General features: G+C 59.2%; 1 protein-coding gene and 1 long non-coding RNA gene across 6 annotated transcripts in view; one reads left to right on the top strand and one right to left on the bottom strand.

Annotated features, from left to right (window-relative positions):
- Positions 1-43: 43 nt before the first annotated feature.
- SRCIN1 (SRC kinase signaling inhibitor 1) overlaps positions 44-22,672 on the top strand; it is a 64,596-nt gene continuing 41,967 nt past the window's right edge. Inside the window, exons 1-2 of one of the 5 annotated variants that reach the window (XM_040497333.1) lie at positions 106-138; positions 9,636-9,698. Coding sequence is in view for 3 of the 5 variants with exons in the window: in XM_040497336.1 (XP_040353270.1) it covers positions 1,171-1,294; positions 9,636-9,698 (187 nt within the window). In the remaining 2 variants the exon portion in view is untranslated. Of the gene's footprint in view, positions 139-1,069; positions 1,295-9,635; positions 9,699-22,672 lie in introns of those variants that run through there. The other 4 variants (XM_040497336.1, XM_040497335.1, XM_040497334.1 and 1 more) reach the window with 4 other exon arrangements.
- On the bottom strand, positions 2,560-8,449 carry LOC121044882 (uncharacterized). Its single transcript, XR_005797520.1, has 2 exons — positions 4,550-8,449; positions 2,560-3,437 (listed from the first exon to the last, which is right to left on the bottom strand). It is a non-coding gene; the product is annotated as an uncharacterized LOC121044882 (long non-coding RNA).

The following is a 22,672-nucleotide window of genomic DNA, read 5'->3' as shown; positions in this document are numbered from 1 at the left end:
AGGCGGCGAGAGGGCGAGCGCCAGGCAGGCCGGCCCGGGGCCCCCGCCCCCCGCGCCCCCGCCCGATGGGGAACGCTCCGTCCCAAGGCATGTCCCTGTCTCTCTCCTCCCTAATGTGCCTCCATGCTTAAGTGGAAGGTATTTCTGTTTTCTTTGTGTGTTTTCCCTTCGGCCGGGGGCGGGGGCGGCGGCCGGGCCGGGGAGGCGGCGGCCGGTGGGGCGAGGGATGCTCGGGGCGCAGGTGTTGGGGGGGGGGCAGGGGACCGCGGCGTGCGGGCTTGGGAGACGGACCCGGGCGACAGGAGTCCTGGGACCAGAGGGGGTCAGGGATTGGCGAGGCTGGAGACCGAGCGGGGAGGGCCTCGTGATGCCCGGGGGAGGGGGCCCGAGGGGTGAAAATTTAAAGGGGTACGTGTGGAGGGAGGAGGGGTGGAGAGAAGGAAGGGGGATGGACGGTGAGGGGAGTGGGGGAGGGGAGTGTCCATCCGTGGTGGAGGAAGAGGAGAATGCAGGGGACGTGAAGGGGACGGAGAAGTGGGGGGAGCCTCAAAGGCCTCTCTTTCCCCCAGGTCCCAGAATGGGGTGAACACACTTCGACGGTGGTGGTAGGCGCTTTGCGCCAGCCCCCCAGGGAAGGAAGGGGATGAGTGCATTCTGGGGTTGGCTGTGTTGCCAGGATACAAGCCTGTATTCCCCCCGCCCCCCTCACCTCGAGGCCCTAGCCCTAGAGACCTTAGAGCCTAGGCAGCAGTTGCTGAAACTGGGGACCAGCTCCCCGCTCAGCTGGCGGGTAGGGAGGGGCCATAAGAGGGAGTGGCTGGGGGGAGGGGCTATTTGATCTTAAGCCCTCCCCCTGCGGAGGCCAGAGGGCAGGGGAGGGCGCCCCCAGCTGGGGAGAGCATCCGGGGTGAGTGAGGAGGTAGGGACCGCTGGGGGCTGAGGGGCAGAGGGCGGGGCTGGGGAGGGACGCGCCATAGCCCCCCCCTCCCCTCCCACGCACCCCCCTGCTACGTCAGAAGCTCCCGGGCCAGCTCCGAGTCCTGTCGGTGGGGGCAGCAGGATGCTGGTGGAAGCAGAGGGGGCCGGCCGGGTGCCTCCGCAGCTCGGCTGGCAGGGCCCGGCGGGGCGTGTGCGGCTGCTAGTGCTAGCCCCCCCGCCCCACCCCTCCCCATGCAGCCCTGGCAGTGCCTCCGGCGCTTTGCCCTGGCCTGGTGGGAGAGGACAGCCGAGGGCAGCGCGCGATCTCCCAGGGAGGAGGCCGGACCGAGGGACCCCGGGGGCCGAGGGGAGCCAGGTGAGCATGAACAGGGATTGTGCAAGGAGGAGGTCCCTGACTGTTTTTCCCCCTCTCCAAATACTCTGGAAGCAGGAGGTCCTGCAGCCCCCAACTTTAAGGGAAGTGTTTTTCCCCAGTGGCGGGGAAGGGGGGGGGCACCTGACTGAGGCGTTTCAGGAGATGTTGGAGCTACGGTTGTTTGGGGGGAAGGGGAAACAGATGAGGATTGGCGGTGGGGGATAGCTGACCAGACTTCAGGCTTGTGGGTCTGAATGGTGCTTGGTGGGGGGTTTGAGCACTTTGCCGGGTAGGATACCTTATTCCGGACTCTGGCTATCTTAGTCTGGGTGACCTTGAGCCTATTGCTTTGCTGTCTAACTTCGTGCCTCAGTTTCTCTCATTCCCGTCCCTATCCTTCTTGCTGGTTTTAAAGAATGGATGATGCATTTGGTGGAGACTGTCACTATGAAAATGTGAGGCTCTGTCATTATTGGTGGCAGCTGTCATGGTGGGGTGGTTTTTTCTGGCGTGGTTAGGCGTGTGTATGTATGTGGGGGGCAGTTTGGGTTTATGCGTGGGGGGGTGGCTGGTTCTGGTTGGTGTTGGGGCCACTGTGAGCAAGTGTCAAGGCCTGGCATTCACACAGGAAGGAGGACTCCAGGGGAGCTAAGAGTTGTTGGGCTAGAGACTTAGCTGGTGGCCTGGTGTAGAAGTAAGGCTTGGGGGTGAGGGCTCTGGGCATAAGGGGAGGGGGTTGCGGGAATAAGACCCCCCCCCTCCACCCAGATTGCCTGGCACCCAGGCACCATTGGCAGCGAGTGCAAAGGCTTTGCCCTGGCTTCTTGCCACCATGCCTTGGGGACAAGAGGGTCTTTGTCCAGTGCCCCCCCCAACCCCCACCCCGTTCCTTCCGCCCTTACCATGATGGCTGATTCTCTGTGATGACCCTCAGGGCTCGGATGGAGACGTGGGTCCCCCATGTGCTCTGGGGATCTGGAAGAAGCAACTGTGGTCCTTGGGCAGTGCCGAGTGGAGAAGGGGGAAGTCTCCTAGGGGAAGGATCCCTGGGAATGAGCCATCGGGAGCCCTACCTCCACCTCAGGCCTTCTGCTTGCCTCCTTGCTTAATGGGGGGAGGGTCGGGTGGAGGGGGGGAGGACTCTGGGGTCTTCATGGTCTGATTCCTGCCGGGCTCCAGGTTTCTCAGAGATGTACAAGGTGCAGCATTGGGTGCTGGGATGCAGAGCCTTAGATGCTCTCTCTTTCACTCTTTGGCCAAGGACCCACCCTGGAAAAAGGGTTTAATTAGAACCATTGATTCCTTCTTTGGCTGCGGGCATTGATCTCAATGGTGTGGTCAGAGCTGGGGGTGGGGGGTGGCATGGCTGCTGTCTGCCCGGTGCCAACTGGGCTCTCTCTGACAAAACCTAAGCTTAGGAGGGAGGGGGCTGGGCTCTTTAAAGTAGCGGGTCTATTTGAGCCCCCCCCCCCACCCCAGGTCAGGTCTTTGGGGGAGGAAGGGTGCTGGGGTTGAGGATTTGAACAGCGGGAGGGGTGTTTGGGGCTCAGGATCATCCTGAGTGGTGGGCCTGGGGCTCTGGAATGGCTGGGCAGCTGTGGGTGGGTGGGATCCTGTGAAGGGGAGTCAGGAGATGACAGGGGGCCTGTGGGCACTGGGCAGGCAGAGAGTTCAGGGGAAAGACCGAGGGCTTGCCATGAAAGCTTCTCTTTCGAGGAATCCCAAGCACTTATCTCCTCCAGCCCTGGCAAGGAGATCCAATTTCTTCTTTTACTTGTGTCCTCAAGGCACAGAGAGGGACAGGGACTGCCTCAGAGGCCCAGCAGGACTGGGTGTGGCCTTTGAGCCTGGCTTCCTGACCGAGTGGCCCCTGCCTAGGCACGGAGAGCTGAGGGTGAGGCTTCTGGCGGCCTCGAGTCTGGTCTCTGGACTTGGTGGGAGGTGGGGGACAGCTTGTGCCCCCCAAGCCCCGGCGGCCTGCCGTGGGTGGGCTGGTGCAGGTGCAGGCTTCAATGAGCCACTCAGATGCTCTTTGAAGAATCCCTTGTTGGCTTCCTAGGGCCCATTCGAGCAAAGATAATAAAAATCTGGCCGTCAGCGGGTTTGAGGGCTGCACTCGCTTCCCCTTCTTTCATTCCCAGCTCTGAAAAGCAGAGATGAAGGCTTTGGATTTGGCTGCTGCCCCGAGGGAGAGAGGGAGGGAGGGAGGGAGGCAGAGGAGGAGGGACTGATTTCCTGGCAGCCCCTGGAATCGCTGGGGAGGTGGGCAGAGGGGCAGGGGCCTGGTCCCCAACTCCTGCCAGACAGCCTCCAGGCCTCGATGGGGCTCCTATGCCTGATACCCAGGCCCCAGCTTTGTCCTTCAGTCCAGAGGCCGGGAGCCCTCCCTCTCTGCTCCGCTGCTCCCACCATCCCCACCCTCCCCTCTCCGCTCTGCCCTTCAGTCTGCCCCCCTTCCTCCCCTGCCTCCCCTCTCTCTACCCCTCAGTTTCTCCTGCTCTGCACTTCACTCTCTCTCTCTCTCCCCACCTTGTCTCCCCCTTCCTCACTCTGTCTGCCCCCTCCCATCTGTTTGCCTTCCTCCCCCCAGCATTGGTCCTGCTTTCTAGGACTGTCTGGAAGGTTGAGAAGCCAAGTTGGGGGTGGGGTGGGGTGGGTGGAGGGCGGCCGCAGCCATTGGAGGGACAGGCCTGGGTTGACTATTATGGTCTGTCAGGTGCCATAGTTATCAGAGTCCGAGCGGAAGGGGCTGCTGAGCACTTAGAGATGTGTGTGTAGCGAAGGGCGCTGTCCCCCTCCCCGCACCACAGCGGGCACCTTGCCCTGACACTGGGCTTCAGACACTCCAGTTCTCCTGCCGCCTTCTGCTGCTTGGCTGCCGGAAACCAGCGCCTCTGGCTTCAGGCCCCTCTGCCCCTCTAGCCACACGCGGCCCCAGGCATCGCTGCCGCCCTTGTCCACTCTTCCCTTCACTGCCACCACCGTTTCCAGGCTCAGAGGTGGGAAGGGAAGGGTCTGAGAAGCCCTTCGCCCTATCCCTGCCCCTCACCCCCAGTCTCTGGTAGGCCTTCCTGGAGCCCCATTTAGGCCCTGTGCCCTCTTTGCCATCTTGTCCACCTCCCATATAAAGGACAAGACCCTCCGGAAAGAGCACTAGACTCTGAGTAAAGACACCTCGTTCCCATTCTTCCTCAGCACCCAAATGTCCCAGTGACCTTGAGCAAGTCCCTGCCTGGTGCGGGCCGCTTTCCTCACCTGTGAAATGAGGGGGCGTGGGCTGGATCATCTCCAAGGTCTCTTCTGACATTCCGTGGATGTTGTGTCTCTCTTCTGGGTGATTTGCATATGCTTTGCATATATTAATGGTGCCTGCTTGAAGGGGGAAGGTGCCACCCACAAGGACCAGAGTCCCACCCACCATTCCCACTTCCCTTGCCCATTGGTCCATGCTTTCACTGCTAGAATCTCCCAGGGGACGGAAGCTGAGGCCTGAGCATTCCCCCGGGAGGTGGGTCTGGGCCCTCAGCTCCAGACATGCCCAAGGTAGGATGGGGGGGTAGTCCTAATGGAGGGGATCCCTACCCTCATCACTCCTGCTTACCAAAGGCCCAAACAGGGAAGCCAAGAGCTGTGTGACTTTATCACAGTTGCCTGTGGCTACCGTGGGGTGTGTGAAACCCCACTGAAGCTGGCTTGGGGGCCTCCATTCTCAGGGCCTGAGCACCCGCTAGATGCTAAGGCGCTTAGCTAGGTGTACGAATTCCTCCTCTCGCTTCAGCTACCATCCACAGCCCAGGGCTGGTCATTCCGTCTTGTACTCCTGCCCACTTCTGCTCAGGCCCCTGGGCTCTGGGTATGTGTGGGTTGGAACTTGGACCTGAGAGCTGGTCACTGAGGGAGCACTCGTTCATTGCATATCTGGGCCCTGCCTAGTTACCACACCAAAGGTGAAGCCCCGCGCTCCCTATAAGGGTCACAGATGTCATCAGGGAGAGAGAATCTGCTGCCCCGGGTTCTGTCCCCACCTCCATCAGCCCAGCAGCTCTCTTGAGGACTGCCCCCAGGGCCGCCTCCCCTGCCACTTGACCTGTGCCCTGTGTCTGGTGTGGGCCAGGGTCATGGGTCCCAGCCTCCAGTCCTGCTTCTGTTGCTCTGCCCCCTAAAATGCCCATCACCTGGGGCAAGACTGGGGTAAAAATTGGCAGCCTGGAGAAGGTAATGTCGGGTGACCGAGTAAGGGGGAGGACATCTGAAGACAGAGCAAAGATGTGCTCCACGGCCAAGGAGGACTGAGCCAGAGGAAATGGAGCAAGAGGGATCAAGGTTAGATTTAGTCTTAGCGAGAGGCCGTCCCAGGGGGCAGATTAGTTTCTGACCATGGGATTGCTGGGAAGATTAAGTGAAATTGTAGATGAAAATGTCCAACACATAGCCCGATACGTATTAAACACTCAGTAAATGGCGTGGGGGGGAGAGAACAGATGTTTCTGAAACCGGCAAAGACCCTCCCCTAACCTTGAGACTCAGGCTTTTGTAGGGGATGAGGAGTTGGAGGGACAGTTCCCAGAAGAGCTGTTTCTCCCACGCTCGGGCTCCTTTTCCACCAACGCACCCCTCCTGCCTCACGCATGCCCTGGGCTCAGGGCCCAGCCACCCTGGCATACCCTGGCCTCATCCTCTCTGCCGCAGGTGGGCAAACAGAAGGGTTTGAAGGCGAGAAAAATGTACTTCTACCCTTCCCCCAATCTTTGCCCAGGACAGCTTGAAAGGAAACAGGCCCACGCTGTAGTAGGAGGAATAGAGGTTAGGAAAGAAAACCTCCCAGAGTGTGAAGGGGGGGCGGTACTGTAAGGTGGGGAGCTCCGGTGGTGTTTTGCATCTTTGACCTCAGTGATAGGTGTGTGTGAGCATGAGTGGGCTGATGTCGTACCTAGGGGCAGGGGACTGGTTGGCATGACCTTTGAGATGACCTTTGGGCCATCCTGAGGAGCTTGATAGATCCAGTTTAACCTCCTGTGGCTGTTGTGGTTGGCAAAGTACAGGGGTCCATGACGGAGAGGGGTCCAGACCTGCTGGGGAGGAGAAGGGGACAGGGTAGTCACTCTTTAATCCCCCAGGGCAGAGAGGTGACGGGCTGTGTGAACAGCAAGCATTGGACCAGTATCAGGTTGCCTGCCTTCCCTGCTGCTGTGTGACGTTAGGCGAGTTAGTTGCCCACTCTGGTCTTCAGTGTCCTTGGTATGGGAAGAGAGGGTGGAACCAGAGAATCTCTAAGGTCTCTTCCAGCTGTCACAAGTTCTAGCTACTTCCTCTCCCCTGAGATAATACATGCCTCGCCACAGAGAGGGTGGGAAGAATATTTCCGAGCTCCAGAGAAACCGGGTAAAATGGAGATTTGGCCCAGGAGAGCATTGGCACAAGCGCTTGAGCGCGGGCACAACCCCCCCCCCCCCCGCAAACAGTCCCTCATTCTCCAAAGGCACATTGTGCCTAAGTCTACCCTCTCAGCCCGGCGGATGGATAAGGGAGCGGCTAGAAGATTCAGCCATCTGAGTCATAAACTCAGTTTTCTGCTCATCCCAGCAGAACTCACTCCATTCCATTCGGAGACTTGAATCCAGTCCGGATTTTCCTTCGCAGAGGCCCTACCCGCGGGTGGCTCCTCTCCCCCACAGCCTTTTTCTGGTTCCGGGTGGCCTCCGCCACCTGGCCCAGTTGACTGCATGTCCCGGTATGGAATCATAGAAGACCGGGAGGGAGTTGGGTTTTTCCGCAAGCCTGCCTGCCTCACCTCTGCAAACATCCTCAACCCAGCACACCGGCTTCTTTTCCGCCCCAGCTACAGAGCTTGCTGGAGCCCTCAGACCCAGAGACCCCAACCGAGAAGTCCAGACCCAGAGACCCCTGTGGAGACGCCCTAGCTAGAGCTGTTTGTGCCGAGCAGGCTCCCCACACCCCCAGGGCCTGTGATAATTGCAGACACAGCGGGCGTCTGTGGCGTCACCCTAGGCCCCAGCGTCTGCCTCATTGGGGAAGAATTAATGATTCCATCTCATTGGGAAGGCATTCCACGGCTCACTGAAGCCTTTTCAGAGGAAGACTCAGCGCTCTGCCTGCTCTCCTGGGCTGTCCCCTGCCCACTTCGCTCCCCCCCCTCCTGCTTCCTCCCCCCCAGGGCTAGGCTGGCCTGATGAGTCCCCATTCCCGTCCCAGCCACTTTGTAAGTAAAAGTTAGGGCTCTGCGGAAAAGTGAGGGCCTTTAGGACTGACATAGACTCTCACCTTGCCAGCCCCCTGACTTTCAAGACTCTCCCTAACGTGGGTGCTCGGGGGATTTCTGGAAGTTAAAAGAAGGCTAAGGGGAGAAAGGCTCCCTGGAGCCTCTTCCGTGGGGGAGGAGGGAGAGCAGCAAAGGGGCCCCTGGAGGGCCAGAAGTCACTTAAAGATGAAGCCCAAGAGATCCTGATCCAGCTCCTGTGGAACCCAACAGCTCACCCCCCCTCCCTTGGTCCCTCCCTGACCGCTCTGCAGCCCGGAGTTAGAATCCTCTGCCTCCTAGGATGGCAGGTAGAGGATGAGGCAGGAAGAGACTGGAGCAAAACCTTCTCTTCCACTTGTTGTCCTTAAGAAATAACTTATACTGTAGCATGGCATGGAAGGAGGGGAGACAGCCAAAGCCTGAGAAGGACAGACGGGAGCCAGCTTGGCTCAGGGGTCAAGAGCTCAGGCTCTAGAGTCAGACCCATGTGTGTGGTTTGGGACAAGTCATTTTGTCTCTGAAGCTCACTTTCTTTCCTCATCTGTAAATTGAGGCCGATGACAGTGGTCTCCTCACAGGGTGGGGACCAGGATTAAATGAAGTAACTTAGGTAACCTTCCTAGCACATTGTAAACCTTCACTAAATAGTAATTTCTTTGTCTTCATATTCCTCAAGTCCAAGGGGGACTTCTCTTCCTGGAGGAAGGGGCGTACATGAGAAAACCTCTTTAGTTTTTTTTCTAAAACCCAGATCCTCACCTCAGCTTATCTGGGACTGGGTCCCCAGAGCTGCCACTCAAGGCTGGTGGTGGGAAGGAAGATAGGCCTCCTGGGTCTTCACTCCCCTGCCCCACCCTGCGCCCTCTGTCCATCCGTCCCTTCCACGCGCGACCCCCCACCCCCACCCCACTGCCTTGTCCAGGAAGCCCTCTGGGGCTAGATCCCTACGCGAACATTCTTGATTTCTTCCCTCAGTCAATGTCCCAGCATCTGGGTCCAACAGCTGTTTCTCCCTGGGATGCCTGCGTCTTGGGTAATCGGTGGGAAAATTGGAACCATGAGATTGGCAGGGGGCTCTGAGCACTCTTGCAGCCAGACGTGATGCGGGTATGGATGGGTCTGAGCCAGCCAAGGGAAGGCTGTGCCCGAGAGGGTGCCCGGCCGCAGTGTCTTGGGGGGGGGGGGGGCGGTGTGAATGCCGCGTGCCCCGGGAGGAAAGGCAATAGACAGGTATCAGAGCAGGAGGGGAATAGGGTGCCGTTAGGAGGGTGCAGGATGGGAGGGCCGCAGCCGCGAGGGACCTCTAGGAGAGGGCCTGCACCCTGGGCGTTGGGTGGGTGTGGAGGCAGGGGTTAGGTGTAGAGCTTCAGGCAGTTTGAAGCAGGGGTGCCATTCCCCGCCGCACAGCCCTCAGCAGAGTGCGAGTGTGTGAGTGCTTGTTGGGTGTGAAATGCCTCTGTTTCCTCCTTTGCAGGCAGAGGAGGGAGCCCTTCCTCAGGGTTAGGGGGTGAGTGGAGCAGATGGGGGTCTCGGGCTGAGAGAGGGCTGTCAGCAAGGCAATGACGGCAGGCCCCTCTGACTGTGAACCCACCAGCCTTCCAACCGGGGGGGCGACCTTGGTGGGGAGACACAGATGGGCGCTCCAAGGTGCTGTCATGGGGATCTTATGTGGGCACTCCAGTAAAAAGCCTGCCTCTGCTTCTAGGAGGAGAACCAGGCCTGGCTTGTTGGCTGTCTGTCCTGGGGCCCTCCTTCTGAGGACCTCATGTTTTCTGTGTTGTCCTGCTGTCTGTCCTCTTGTCTGTCTCCCACCAGTGTCTCTGCCCCTTCAGCCCCTGCTCTTCCTCCAACACCCAATCTCTATCCTGCCTGCCCCCCGGCCCCCAGTGACCCCTAAAGGCACAGCTCCTAAGGCTATGCCTTGCCCTGTCCCTGCCCCCCTCCACCCCCATGGCCCAAGGCCCCTGCCCTGGCCCATCCCATGTTGGGAGCCCCACCCTGGGCCCCTTGCTCTCTCCAACTCCTCCCCTCTGGCTCTGGGCATTCATTCACGACTTTCCTCCTTTCCTGTCCCTCACCCAGGGCTCCAGCGTGCAGCGGGAGGGAAGGCTCCAGGACTCTGTTCCCTCTGTTTAAAGTCTCCAGGTTAGTAAGCCAGGAGGGAGGCCTCCCCCCACCATCCTGCCTCCCACTGCTTCTTAGCCAAATGCCTCTCCCCAGCCTAGAGGGCCAGAAATGGGGGAGGGGGGGCTATCCCTGATGGGCCCAGGCCTTTGCCAGGGGAGGGGGCCGCAGAGACGTGACTCTGGGGAGGGCAACTTGCCTGGCAGAGGATATGTCTATGTGTGCATGTGAGTTAGTGCGTGTGTATGCATGTACATTATGTGCTGGCTGCAAAGCCTCCGTATAGTTGGGGCTGGGAAGGGGGGAGGAGGCAGGAGCCCTTTGCTGAGGGGACTGGTGGCCTGGGGAGAGGGATTCAGGAGCAGGGGGGCCCTTCTTATGGAGGGAAGCCCATGTTCCAGCAAAGGCCAGAGGGTGGGAGATGGGACACGGGACCATATACTGCCTCAATACAAGTCTATTTGGTTTATAGGCACTTGGAAACCTGTGATCTTATTTCAACCATTCAATTACTCATTCATTTGTTCATTCATTCATTCGTTCCTTAAATAAAGATTTATTGAATACCTTCTCTGTGCCAGGCACTGGGCTAAGCTCTGAGTCCAGCAGTGAGCAAGACAGATAAGAGTTCTTTCATTGCTTAAGTGGTGAGCAAATAGAGGTTAAGGAGTTGGCTGAATTCACTAGCTGTGGAGCCTGGGGCTATGGCTCGGCCAGCTGACTGTGGAGTACCTGCCCCCGCTCCAGAACTGTGACTCTGTGTCCCTGTCCACTCCGGCTCCCCTGCTGGCAGCTGCTCTGTACTTTATGTCCCTGTAGATGTCCCTTGACCTGATGCCGCCCCTCACATAGTGTGCCCCCCACCAAGTAAGCAATGATTGAGGCCTCAAGTCCCTGGGGACCCTGGAGACTGTGGGCAGCATTGTCCGGCCAGTGCTGAGGTCACTTCAGAGGGCCTCAGGGAGCCGACCCCCTACTTCTGTGCCCAGGACCAGGAGACTGGAGCACTGGACTTGAGAGACAGCCTGACCTGGATTCAAATCCTCACTTAAGCCACTTGTTTCCTACCTGTGTGACCCTGGGCAAGCCACTTTCCCTCTCTGAGCCTCAGTGTTCCTGCCTGTAAAATGGCAGAGTTGTTGAGATTACAGGAAAAACAGCAGCTGGTCCAGGGCCTGGCCTAGAGCAAGGGCTACCCCATTGCTGGTTCCCTTTCTGCCCGCACCCCCTCCCACCCTGGGGTCGGGCAGCCTGTGCCCCGTTATTTTCTGGCTGCTGCCCTGCCCGCCCCCCCCCCTCAGGAGAGGGGCTGCAGGATCTCCATCCTGGCTGTTTGCAGACTCAAGTCCTCCAGTGCTTCTCCAGCTCTCTGAAGGATGCTTCAGCCTCAATCTGGGCGGGCAGCTGGGGGAGGCAGGCCCTCCTTGCCACTGTGGCTGCTGCCGCCGCCGCCTTGATGGCTTTTTAATAACTTTGCTCGGAGACAATCTGCAGAGCGCTCGTTTGTCTGCCTCTTAATTAAAATTACCGTTTTCCTAAAAGAGCAACGAGGCTGTTCCCCTCCCTCCCCAACCCGTGGCCGCTGCCTGAAGGAGGCAGGAGCGACTCTGAGGCTGCAGCCCTTCTCCTCCGCCCCCGTCCTGGTCACATGGGCCGACCCCCCCTTCCCCACACCCCACAGCAGAGGGGCTGAGGCTCAGCTTTCCTGGTGGGCTTGGGGGTGAGGAACCAGAGCCTGAATGCGCTGCTCTCTCACCCACCCTTTTCTGGAATACTCCCAGAGACGGGGGAGCTCAATCCCTTCCAAGACTTCCTTCCCCCATCCACCCTGTCCTACCTGCCCATCCAGACTGGACTAAACGGAGGTGGGTTTGGGCCAAGCGTGTGAAAGATTATTAGAATGCATGGGGTTGGGGGGGCGGGGGGGGGTGGAGGGGGGCACCCGTGGAGGTGGACACGGTGGGGTCAGCGCTTCGCCATCGACTCTGGTTTCAGTCACCGTTGACCTCTGAGATCCCTTTGTGGGCTCCGAGTCGACAAGGGAGCAGAGGCCTGGCCAGGTGGGGGCTCATTTAGTCCTTGCTGAATTGGGGGAGCAAAATCATCCCTGGCAATAATGAAAATACTAAGGACCAATATTTATTGAATGTTTACTTGATAACACGTGGGCCATATGCTGGGCGAAGCTCCGTGCGGGTGTTAGCTCATTTTACCCTCACGACTGGCCTGTGGCCTCCATGCTATTGTCTCTGTGTTGCAGGGGGAGGAGACAGACCAGAGAGGTTAAATAACATGCCCCGGGTCACACAGATAATCCATGATGGCAGCCTTGGGCCTACTCCCCCTCCTTCCATTTTACTCGCCACCCGAAGCCCTTCTTAAGGTCTAGCCTCAGTCTCTCATGTGAGCAGGATTCTTCCGCAGTTCAGGCCACTGAGAACTGACTCTGAGGTTCATCCCCACCTTTCTCGTCCCACCCCATTCCTGGCTCCACCCTGGGGCGTCCTGGGGGGGGCTCCGGACCCTGGAGTGGAGGAAGGTGGGGGAGGGAGACTAGAAGTGAGAGCCTTCCCGTTTCCAGACCTCCTTTCCTCGGGCACAGTTCCTCTCCACGTGGGGAAAAGGCCATGGGGCCAGGGAAGAAGTGACTCAGTGACTCAGTTGTGACCAAGCAGATGCTGCTTGGTTGCGAGACCAGGGGAGGTGGCCTTCCAATGCAGTTTCACTGGTGAGGCCCACCTGATAAACCATTCCGGAGGAGTGGGATGCGCCTGGGGTCTGGAGATCCAACACCAGGGAGAACCTTCTTGATGTCTGTGTCTCCATCACCTCCCATTAGGCCCGGCCCATCTCCTCTGTGAACTTTTGCTTCTGTGACTCCTCTTCCAGGAAGAACCCCCCCCTTTGTCACCTCCTCTTCTGCTCCTCCCTGAAGCGCCCCTCCCTGACCACCTCCAGGCCTGCCCCACTGAACTCCCTGTCACATCCTTTATGGTGGAACTGACTAGTGCACTTTTACTCTGGCGGGGGGCGGGTGGAGCTACCGGAGGGCCTTCAGGGGCAGGAAACGAGTAAGGCGGTGGGTGAGGACAATGGGGAGCAGGTGCATGTACATCTTAAAGACATCAGAGAAACGAAACGCCACCACCAGCCAAACAACATACCCGTGCCCCAGTGTGGCCCCAGTGTGATCCTCACTAAACTGATTCATTTATTATGGTTCCACACAGAGTGGATGTGTACCAATCGTTTGTTGAGTGAATACATGATCGCACACGTAGCTAGGCGTGGTGCTAGATACTTTACATAGTTCATTCTTCCCGTCTTCCCAGGGTGGGCACTGTTTCCCCCATTTCGCCATCGGGGAAACTGACATCCAGAGAAATAAAATGACTTATTCGAGATCACGCGTAGGTGAAAGGGCCTGGGCAAGATTTGAGCCTTGGCTGGCTGTGTCATTCCTGCTCTGTTTGGTCGTGGGCATGCGTGCGTGTGACATGTTGATGCATGCATTCAGCACCTGCCCTGGGTAACAGGGAGCACTTGTGTGGCCAATGGCCACCTGGTCGCCAGCCCTAAGTGTCTTGCAGAGAGGTAGGGTTGAAGGAGGTGAGGGCTGCAGAGGCAGGGAGGGAGCGGGTGCCCCTCACCCCAGCACACCCCTCCTCCCTTAGCTTCCGGTCCCATCCCAGAAGCCCGGGGATGGTGGCGTGGTGACAGGTGCCGAGCTGCAGAGATGACAGAAGTGCTGATTCCCCCATAATTACTGTCTGATGAGACGCCAGAATTAGCCACTGCACGAGCATGGGATGCAGATATGGGGCACGGTGCGGGGAAGCAGCTGGGGGTGAGGGAGGCTCTCCCTCCAAGCCTAGGACCCTCCAGCAATAGGGCAGGGACGGCACCGGGGAGGAGGAAGTAGAATAGAAAGGAGGAAGCACTGTGTGGTTAATATGCATCAGATATTACTATGTGGGCTGTGGTTTTCCAGTCCTCAAAGTGGCTAGGCTTGCCCCTGAGATGGCTGGCTGCCGGACAGGGCACCAAGGGCCTCAGGCCACGAAGCAGAGACTCACGGGCAGAGCAGGCTGCCCACTGAGTACACCATTTGGTGCCTGGAGCTTGGATCTGACTTGCTGGGGTTGTGCGGGATATAGTTGCCGGGAAGGGGCTAAGCCCCAGAGCAGACTCCTTGAGTCACATGAGCCAGGCCAGGCACGAGAGGACAGATGGTGACCTTGCCAGAAGAGTCATTCATTCCAGGGAGGAGGAGTCAAGTTGGCCCCCAAAGTTGGAGGTCAGGGGAGGCCTGAGAGTTAGTTGCAAGAGGTAAGGGAGGTGTGTTTGGTCCCAGGGCAGGGTTGGGGATGTCCTAGGCACTTGTTACCCCGGCGTACGTGCCGGGGGGCAGGAGGAGGGCTGGTAAAGGCAGAAGCAGAGAGGGGTCATCTGGGCTGCTTGGACCTCATCGCACCACTGGAGCAGTTTTGAAGACCACCAACTAAGAGGGCTGGTGGCAACAGGGGGCTCGCCCAACAGACGGCAGTGCAGTTGGTTGGGGGTGGAGGAATGAAACCAGGCCGCAGAAGGAAGGACCTGAGGCGTTGGGCTCAGAAGAGGAGATTCAGATTCCAAAACCTTCCTCCTGCTCTGAAGGGAGACGTCAGGACCCGTCCCCGGGCCCCTCTGAGGGCTGTGGGCACAGGCTCTGGCTCATTTCAGGGCAGGAGGAACCCCGCACGATGATTGACCACTTGGATGTGATGAGCTCTCCATTCCTGGGGGAATCCAAGCCCTGGCTGGATGGCGTTCCTGAAGTAGGGAGAGCTTACAGTTCTCCTGTGGCAGGGGGCAGGAGGCCTCTGTAGTCACCTCAGGTGTGAGAAGGGGATTGAGGGAAGGTAGGGGGGTGAGAAGGTGGAAGTCTATGGAACGTTCTGCCCAGACTGAGCATCTGTGGCCCTGGAACAGCTCTGCTCCCTGCCCCGCCTCCAGCTGTCCCAGCTCCGCCCTGGGGAGAGCCTCCTTGGATCTTCTGGGGTGTGTGTGTGTGGGGGGGGTCTCCCCCAAGAGGATGGGGTTGAGGGCTCTGTGCTTTACCCACGAGGAGGGCTGCTCTAGTATTCCCCTCTCAGGGAGTTGCGTGGGATACAGGAGGCTCTGGCCCAGTGGCTGGACAGCGACTCAGCATCTCCCTTGCTGAGCTGCAGGGTGTACAGGACACAACGGGGGGCTGGGGCTGGGCTGAGAACCCCCCCCCAGCTGAAATGAGTCTCCTCTCCTTTTCAGTTCTGATCCTGGACGAGGTACTCATCCTGCACCTCCTTTTCCTCCCCTGTAAAGTGAGAGAGAGCAACCCCACAAGGGGACCCTGAGAACCGAGTGAGCAGAGGCCACAGAGCCCCGGCAGACTGTCCTGGGTGTGTGGGGTTGTTGGGGTGGGGGGGGGGCAGTGTCACTCAGGCCGGTCCGTGCCTCCCACAGCACCCAGATGGATGGGTGGTTTACTTGAGAAGAGACGGTTGGAATCTTTGAGTCCTGCAGGTGGAAGCGGAGGCTGCTTATTGCTTCCTTCCCCCGGATCGGCTCTGGTGGGAGGGTTCAGGTAAGACAACAGGGACAACTTCTGAAAGACGCCCTTGGCATCTGAGCAGGCTTCCCAAGTCAGGCAGGAAATCTGAGTTTCCTGCCTTCTCCTGGCCTCCACCCTCCAGAGTCTTTCTGGGTCCTAACCTGGTGTGCCCGGGGAGAGGAATGACAGGGGCGCAGATCTGACAGTTTGTTCTCTCTTGGCCTGCAAGGCAGTGGAGGAGTTAACCCACGAGGTGAGGGCTGAGTCTTGGAGGCCAGCGGCCTGTCCTGCACGCTTTGGCAGCCGGTGGAAGCGGTCGAAGGCACACAGGCCCCTCACCCTGGCGGAGGAGGCTGAGCACCTCTAGAGGTAGAATAAAGGCTAAGCGTGTCCAGTCCTTGGCCTTGGCTCGTTGGCTAAACAGCGGTCAGGGTGGAGCGGCCTTGAGGTCAGTGGACCCATCCCTCTATTTCAAGAAGGAATGTAAACACCTCAGCGAGGAAACCCTGAACTTGGCAAAGTAGGAGAGGGGCCGAGGACGTAGCTTCCCTGTGAAGCTGTAGCTGGATTCAGGTTAGGCAAACGGGGTCCCCACTGTATCGTACTCCGAGCTGGAGCTGGATTGACCCGGCACTCGAGGGAGCCCCCAGATGCACTGGAATCTCTCGGAGAGGGTCTTTTTTTTTTTTTTTTTTAAATGTTTGCTTATTTTCGAGAGAGCGCAAGCGGGAGAGAGGTAGGGAGAGGGAGACTGAGGATCTGATGCAGGCTCTGCGCTGACAGGCTGACAGCAGGGAGCCCGACGCCGGGCTCGAACTCACGAACCGTGAAGTCATGACCTGAGCCAAAGTCGGTCGCTCAACCTACTGAGCCACCTGGGTGCCCCGTGGAGGGGTTCTTAAATGTACACGACGTGTATGCATGGGCACAGTGTGCTGTCTTGTCCCCGTGGCACCTGAGAGGGCGGAATGGGGACCCAGGGTGGCGTCTGGGTGGTGGCTCCAGGCCTGGCTGGGCCTGGGTGGACCCCTCTGTGTGTAGATGCCTGTGGGGGGTGCGGGCGAGGCAGCCTGTGACTGGGTATGGGTTGGTGAGCACGTACTGGGCAGTGGGCGGGCACCACGGTGCACAGGTATGATGGCAGAAGCTGAGCGAGCTGGAGGCACCAAGGCCCCTGGCTGTTCCGGTGGTGGCCGAGGGAGCTGTCTGGGTGCTGGCAGCGAAAAGGCCTCCTAGACAGGGGCTGACCCCAAGAAGGATGGTGTCTGTGAGGAGGACACGGAGGGATCTAGCAAGCCTGGGGCTCCTGCCCAGCATTTACGAGGCCCTCGCTGAGCACTGGGGAGCACTGAGCACTTCCCCGTGGGAAGATGGGAGTGATGGGTGGGGCTTCTGTCCCTCACTTCCCACACACTGGGGTCTGTCTCTCCCCCGGGGAACAGGAGGTCTCCTTCTGGGCATGCTCTTGGTCTGAGGCAGCTTTAGGGGCGTGGTCCCTTTGTCCACGCTTGCCGCCCTGGCCACAGCACCCCGAGGCTCGAGTGTCCCTTGGGAGAGCAGGAGCTCTGGCAGCCTCTTCGGAGTGGAGGCAGAGCCGGGGCGGGGAGGGGGGACAGGCGCCTGCCTCCCTCCCTTCCCTCCCTCTTGTGCTCGCTCCTTCCCTTCCTCGCAGCCCGTGTTCCTCTCTGCTGCCTCTCCAAGGAGATGTAGAGCTGACAGGACACCTTCCCCGGGCGCGTGATGGTGGAGATGCCATGCAGGAGTTAGCTTGTTAACGCGACACCATGTGGGCACACGCCAGGGCTGTTCCCAGCTTTTCCAGCAACAGCTTCAGACCAAGGGTGACATGCTCCCCTTTGCTTCTCCGCCCCCTCCCTTCCCGGGAAGTCAATTAGCCAGATCTTCATTAGTAGCTAAAAAGCAAAACCCTACAGTGCGGGGCCTGATAAAACTCTGACAATCGAGTGAAAGGAAATCAGGCAATGGGGCAGATCAGGAAGGAACTGTCCCCCACACGCGTCCTTTGTGCAGTGCATAACCTGCATGCCTGTCTACTGGGTGTTAGTAGCTTTAAAATAAAAAAAAAAATGAGAGGACTGAGGCTCAGGGAGACTGCTAACCTACTCAAGGTCACACAACTAGCCAGTGGCAGAGCTAGATTTACACAGAGCTTCCTCACCCCCAACTTCAGCAATTTTGGGTCATGTCCTAGCCTTGCCTGCTTCTGGGGGCAGTGCAGGAAAGAGGGAGGGCGGCTGGCTTGTTGGCCAAGGAGGGAGAGTCTTGTTTGAGGCGTGTGGTCAGGGTGCCATGTCGGGACCCTGATTTCTGTGCGGTCAGCATCCCACTGGGCTGGGCTGGGCACCTGGGGGTGTGCCTGGGCCATGACCCACAGCTCTTCTGGCTTTGAGACCCAGGTTGCTGTGGTATGTTTTCCATCTTGCTGCTGATTCCTCCTAAGGAGATGGTTAGACGGTGTCCTCCTGGGGCCTGGGGCCTGGGGCCTGGAGGGGGGCTCCCTTGGCAATTGTTTTCTGGGAAGCGGCATAGTGGAATGGAAAAATCCTTGTCCCTGGAGGCCAGGATGCCTGGGTTCCACTTCTAGCTCTGTCTCCAGCTCCTGTGTGGCTGGATCAGGGCCACTCTCTGGGCCTCGGTTTCCTTCCTGTGAAGGGCATTTGGCTGGAGGAAGAGCAGAGAGTGGTTTTCAAAGCACAGGCTTAAGAGGTCACTCCCAGCCTGCTGTGGGGAGGGAGGCCTCACCTGGCCAGGGCTGGGGGGGGCGGGGGGGGGTCAGTGCGTGTGGCCTGTGGACGTGGGGAATCGCCCTCCTTCCCTTCAGGGAGCCCAACTGCCCTTTCTCTTTCAAATCCAAGCTCTACTGGGAGCAGCTGGGACCCAGCGCCCCGCCCCGCCCCCAACAGCTCCTCCTAGGCAGGTGAGCTCTCCTTCCCCCAGCCCTGAGGAGGTCCCTTAATTAGATTCCAACTCGTTTACCAACTAAGTGGCCTTCGGTGGGTTTTAAATCTGCGTAAATTGGTTTGTGTTTTTCTGCCTGCATGAAGCTGTGACTGGCAGGGCCCTGCACCCTCCCCTGCCTCCTGGCTCCCTCTGGGGCTCTGGCGCTCCCTGCCCCACACTCCTCCTGAGTCTCCCTGCCCGGATTCCCTGGGGGCTGGGGTAGCAGAGCTCCCTGGGCATGGGGTGGGGGTGGAAGGGCTCCACGAGCACCGGCATGGGCCACCGTCCTATTCCCCCTCTTCCTCCTCCTTCCCCGGCTGACGGGAGTCCACATGGTGACTGTTGTGAAATCGCTCAACCCCCAGGACCCCCCTCCCCCAGCCTCTGACACCTTCTTGCCTTGCCCACCTTCTCCCCTCTGCCGCAGTGTTCAAGTAGTGGTCCATCTAGGACCACCTAGGGGGGATGGGCTCCACCTGGCCTCCTCCCCTTTCTCTGTCCTCCCCCTGACACCTTGGGGCGAGGAGAGCTGCCCTTCTCTGGGGACCCCGTGAAGACAGCCTGCCTGGCCTTGCCCCTGTCTCCCTAGTGTCCCTGCTCCTAGTCACCAGGAAGTCACCTTTATTGTCTAACCATCACCCCCATGCTTTCAAGATGGCTCCCTTCCCTCCCTTTCATGGGTTCCCCTCCCACTTCCTCTCTGTCTTCCCTGCCAGACCAGACAGGCTGTCCTGAGGTGGCCTGACGCTCAGGAGGGTGGTGCTGGGGCGGTGGGGGATGGGGAAACAAGGGGGTGCCAGGGTGGGGGGTTCTGGCCCCCTGCTCTGTGCCAGGAAACGGACAGGAAGCCCCGTCCCTAATCCTCAGCCTGGCCAGCCTCCTCCCCTCCAACCACCCTTCCTCCCACCACCCGCCCCCACCTCTGAGCCTCTGTTGGAGTGACAGGGAGACTCAACAGGGCGCTGGGCATTAGCAATTTGGGGGGATATTACACAGGAATGTTTACAGAAAGGCAATTGCCCGGAAAATGACTTTGGTTGCTGTGGTATGGGGCGGAAAAGATGGTTTTAGAAAACAGACACAGATGGGCTTCTGCTCCAAGGACCCACAGACAGACAGCGGGGACTGAGGGGCACGGGCACACAAGGAGCACAGAGCCAGGGCCACCCAGCGACAGAGAGCCCAGCGGAGGGTGTGGGGCGGGACAGGGGATGATCACCTGACCTGATCCAGGTTCCTGGACCCTCTGCCAAACTTGACCTTTGTCCTCTGGCCTCTGACCTCCCAGCACAGTGTGCTTCCTGACTGCAAGCAGGCACCCAGCAGGATGGAGTTGTCAGGCACAATTGGTAGTGGCAGTCGCCTCGGGGCTCCTCCTGGGTGACTTGGGCTCCTCTTGCTTTGGCTGCAGACGGTGGGACCGGGGGAACCTCGAGCTGCAGAGCTGCAGGTGTTCAAGAGTGTGTGTGTGTGTGTGTGTGTGTGTGTGTGTGTGTGTGTGTAGCACTTTAGGGTCTAAGCCAGGCCTTCCATTCTTCCAGCAATCTCCATGCACCCCTTCTCTTGCCCTGCCTGCGGGCCTCACCAGGATCTAGCCCCGCCCCCCCCAACCCCGGGACCTGTGAGCTCCCTGAGCTGGTGCCCAGCCCCCACCTCTGCCCAGGCAATGGATAGGGCACACCTGGGAGGCCTCTCAGGTCCCCAAGGGAGGGGCCTCACCTAGCCTCCTGATCTCCAGGGAGAGGGTGACAGGGACCTGAACTCTGGGTCTTGAGCTTGGGGTCCTCACTGCAGGGGCCCCAGAGAGAGACCCCTCTTTTCCGGAGCTTGTAGCTTCATTTTACTCTCGACTTCCTCCCCTTCTCTGCTGTCCTTCCCTCTCCCTCCCCCCTCCTCTTCTCCTCTCCTCTTCCTCTGAAGATGATGTCATGTGTGACTGTTGCCCAGTGGCAGCCAGAGGACAGAGTAGATGGTGACATCTGGGGTAGAGACACCAGGTGGGGATGGGCTTGATGGCTTATGAGATGGTGTCACTAAAACTTGGGGCTCTTAATTCTCATCAGGAGTTACAGTGATCTCATGGAAAAGAATGCAGAGGAGGATAAAAATAAATCAGGCTCATAAATAAAGGTGGAATTTGGAACCGGTGGAGCAAATAACAATGTCGCCGTCTTCCCAAGCGTCTGCGCCTTTATCCTCAGCCGGCCACTGGGGGCGCCCGCCTCCTCCCCGCCACCCCAGCCTCAGGCGTGTGTCCCTTCCCCATTGCCCAGACGGGAAGGCTGAGCTGAGGGTGACAGAACGCCCTTTCCCTACTTTTCCTCCCCCTCCTTCTGAGCTGGATTTCACCAGTCTCAGGTATCTTCTCGGCAGCCTGAATCTCTGACTCAAAAGTTACGATTGGCCTTGTACACCTGGGTGTCCTTGGAGAGATGGCAAACCCTGAGACCCCAGCTTATCTCTCCGGCTCCCCCAACCCCCCATCCCTCAGGGGCCTTCAGTCCCAACATCCCTTCCCCAGTGTACCCCAGCTCTGCTCCTCCTCCACAGCCTTCCTGCCCTTCCCCTTCCCCTGCAACTCCCACACCCCTGCCCCGGTAGAACCCAGCCCTGCATACCCCCTCAAGGCCTCTCTGTCCCATCTGTCCCCTCTGCCACTCCCTCAAGACCCCTACCCATATGGATCCCTCACTGCCCCCTGCCACCTGCCACCAAACAGGAAGCATCGATCTGCTCAGGGACAGGGTGCCCAGAGCCTGCTGCTTGCTAGATCGGAATCGATCTCCAGGGCTTTTCACTGGGCTGCTCAGTCTGGGGAGGGTCACGGCCACTCTGGGGACTCGCTGGTGGCTGGAGCAGGCGCAGGGGGAACGGGAAGGCTGTCCTGCTAGGGGCCAACAGCCAATGTGCCAGGAACACCTTTAATTCAGAACGACACAGTTTCGCTTCCGTTGTCTTGCCAGCTTCTCGCTCAGGGCAGGCAAGACAGGGGCAGGGTTTAGAGGTTAACATCCCGTTTTACAGATCAGTGCCCTCAGGCTCCGAGAGGGAAGAGTCTGGTGGACTGAATGAGTAACCAGAAAGGCTGACCGGGGCTCCTCAGGGAAGGAGCTGACTCATAACCCAGGGTGTGTGACTCTGACCTGGGGTTCTTTTCCTTCCAGTGCCCTGACCTCAAGTGCCTGGCCTGACTCCAAGGGAGAAGTTCAGGCCTGAGTCCTCTGAGCCCCACGGGCCACCTTCTCCTAAGGGCAACAGGATGGCCCTGCAACTGAGAAGCCCAAGTCAGTCCTCCCGGCCCCCTGGGGCCCTGCAGGAAGGAGGGAATGTGCATTGAGCCTCACTCCTTTCCCCAAGCTAGTTTCTGTCTTTGTTAAATAAAGCCAAGGATCTCAAATCAAAGCCCCTCCTCCCCACTACCCCTCAGAGATAGCAGATTGTCTCTCCTGTTCCGCCCCCCTCTGCCAGCCCCCAGGATCCTGCTCCTGCCTCTGCCCTGACTCCTCCCTCCACCAATGCCCGGGCAGCGGACGGGTGAACCCTGACCTCAAGGAGGCAGGGACAGACCTGGCTTTACACTCTCCGTCAGGGCTGCTCGGCAACCCCCTCCCCAGTGCACTGCCCGCGGTGAGATTTATAGGACTGCAGTCATAAATAGGGCTGCAAGCACATGTCCACTGTCCGCGTCTGCTCGCCCTCCGCTGCCCGCTCTAGCAGCCCGGACCCCTCCTTGCCAGCCCCGCCGTGCCCCTCTAGCCGACCTGGCAGAGCCTGGGTGACCCCTGGACCTCCCCATAGTCCCTGCTGGTCTCTGTTGGCTTCCACCCAAACATGCTAGGATGTCTCCCTAGGAGCTGGCATGGGGGGGTGGGGATGGGGGTTAGGAGCTCTTCTGGGTCCCAGAGGGCAGAAGGGCAGGAGCGGGGAGAGGAGAACTGGAGGCCCGTCCCCCGCACCCGTGTGTGTCCAGAGCCCTTGGAGGGCACGGCGAGCCTGGCTGGCACAAGGAGAGAGGTCCCTCTGGCTCAGGCAGGGCTGTGCCGGACTCTAGAGCTGGGGCTCCAGCAGCAAGGCCGGTGGGCAGAGAGAGGGCTACGGCCATGGAGGTACCCAGTGCACATCCCCGCTGGTGGTGGGGGTAAGTGGAAGAGAGAGAGAAGCTAAGGGTCATGGCTGGAGCACCTCCATCCTGGCCTCTCCTTCTCCTGGGTGATTATTCCGGTCATTCCTTTTCAGCCACATTCACTGGTACCCTGGATTGCCACCAGCCCCTCAAGGGCAGGGACTGGGCCTTCATGAAAATGGCCCCAAAGTTCCCAGCCTCACTCAATCAGGGGCCATCTTTGGGAATTTCCTTCAGATCAGGGACCCTCTGCACGCTGTGAACTCAATATGTCGTTCATTAACTCCCTTTGAACCTAAATACATTTACTTAAAAGGAAACATAATCTCCTTACCTTCC

Source organism: Herpailurus yagouaroundi, unplaced genomic scaffold (assembly GCF_014898765.1).
Source record: "Herpailurus yagouaroundi ecotype Mexico unplaced genomic scaffold, PumYag 189, whole genome shotgun sequence".
NCBI lineage: Eukaryota > Metazoa > Chordata > Mammalia > Carnivora > Felidae > Herpailurus > Herpailurus yagouaroundi.
The sequence above is the reverse complement of the archived record's forward strand: the minus strand, read 5'-3'. Positions and strand labels throughout refer to the sequence as shown.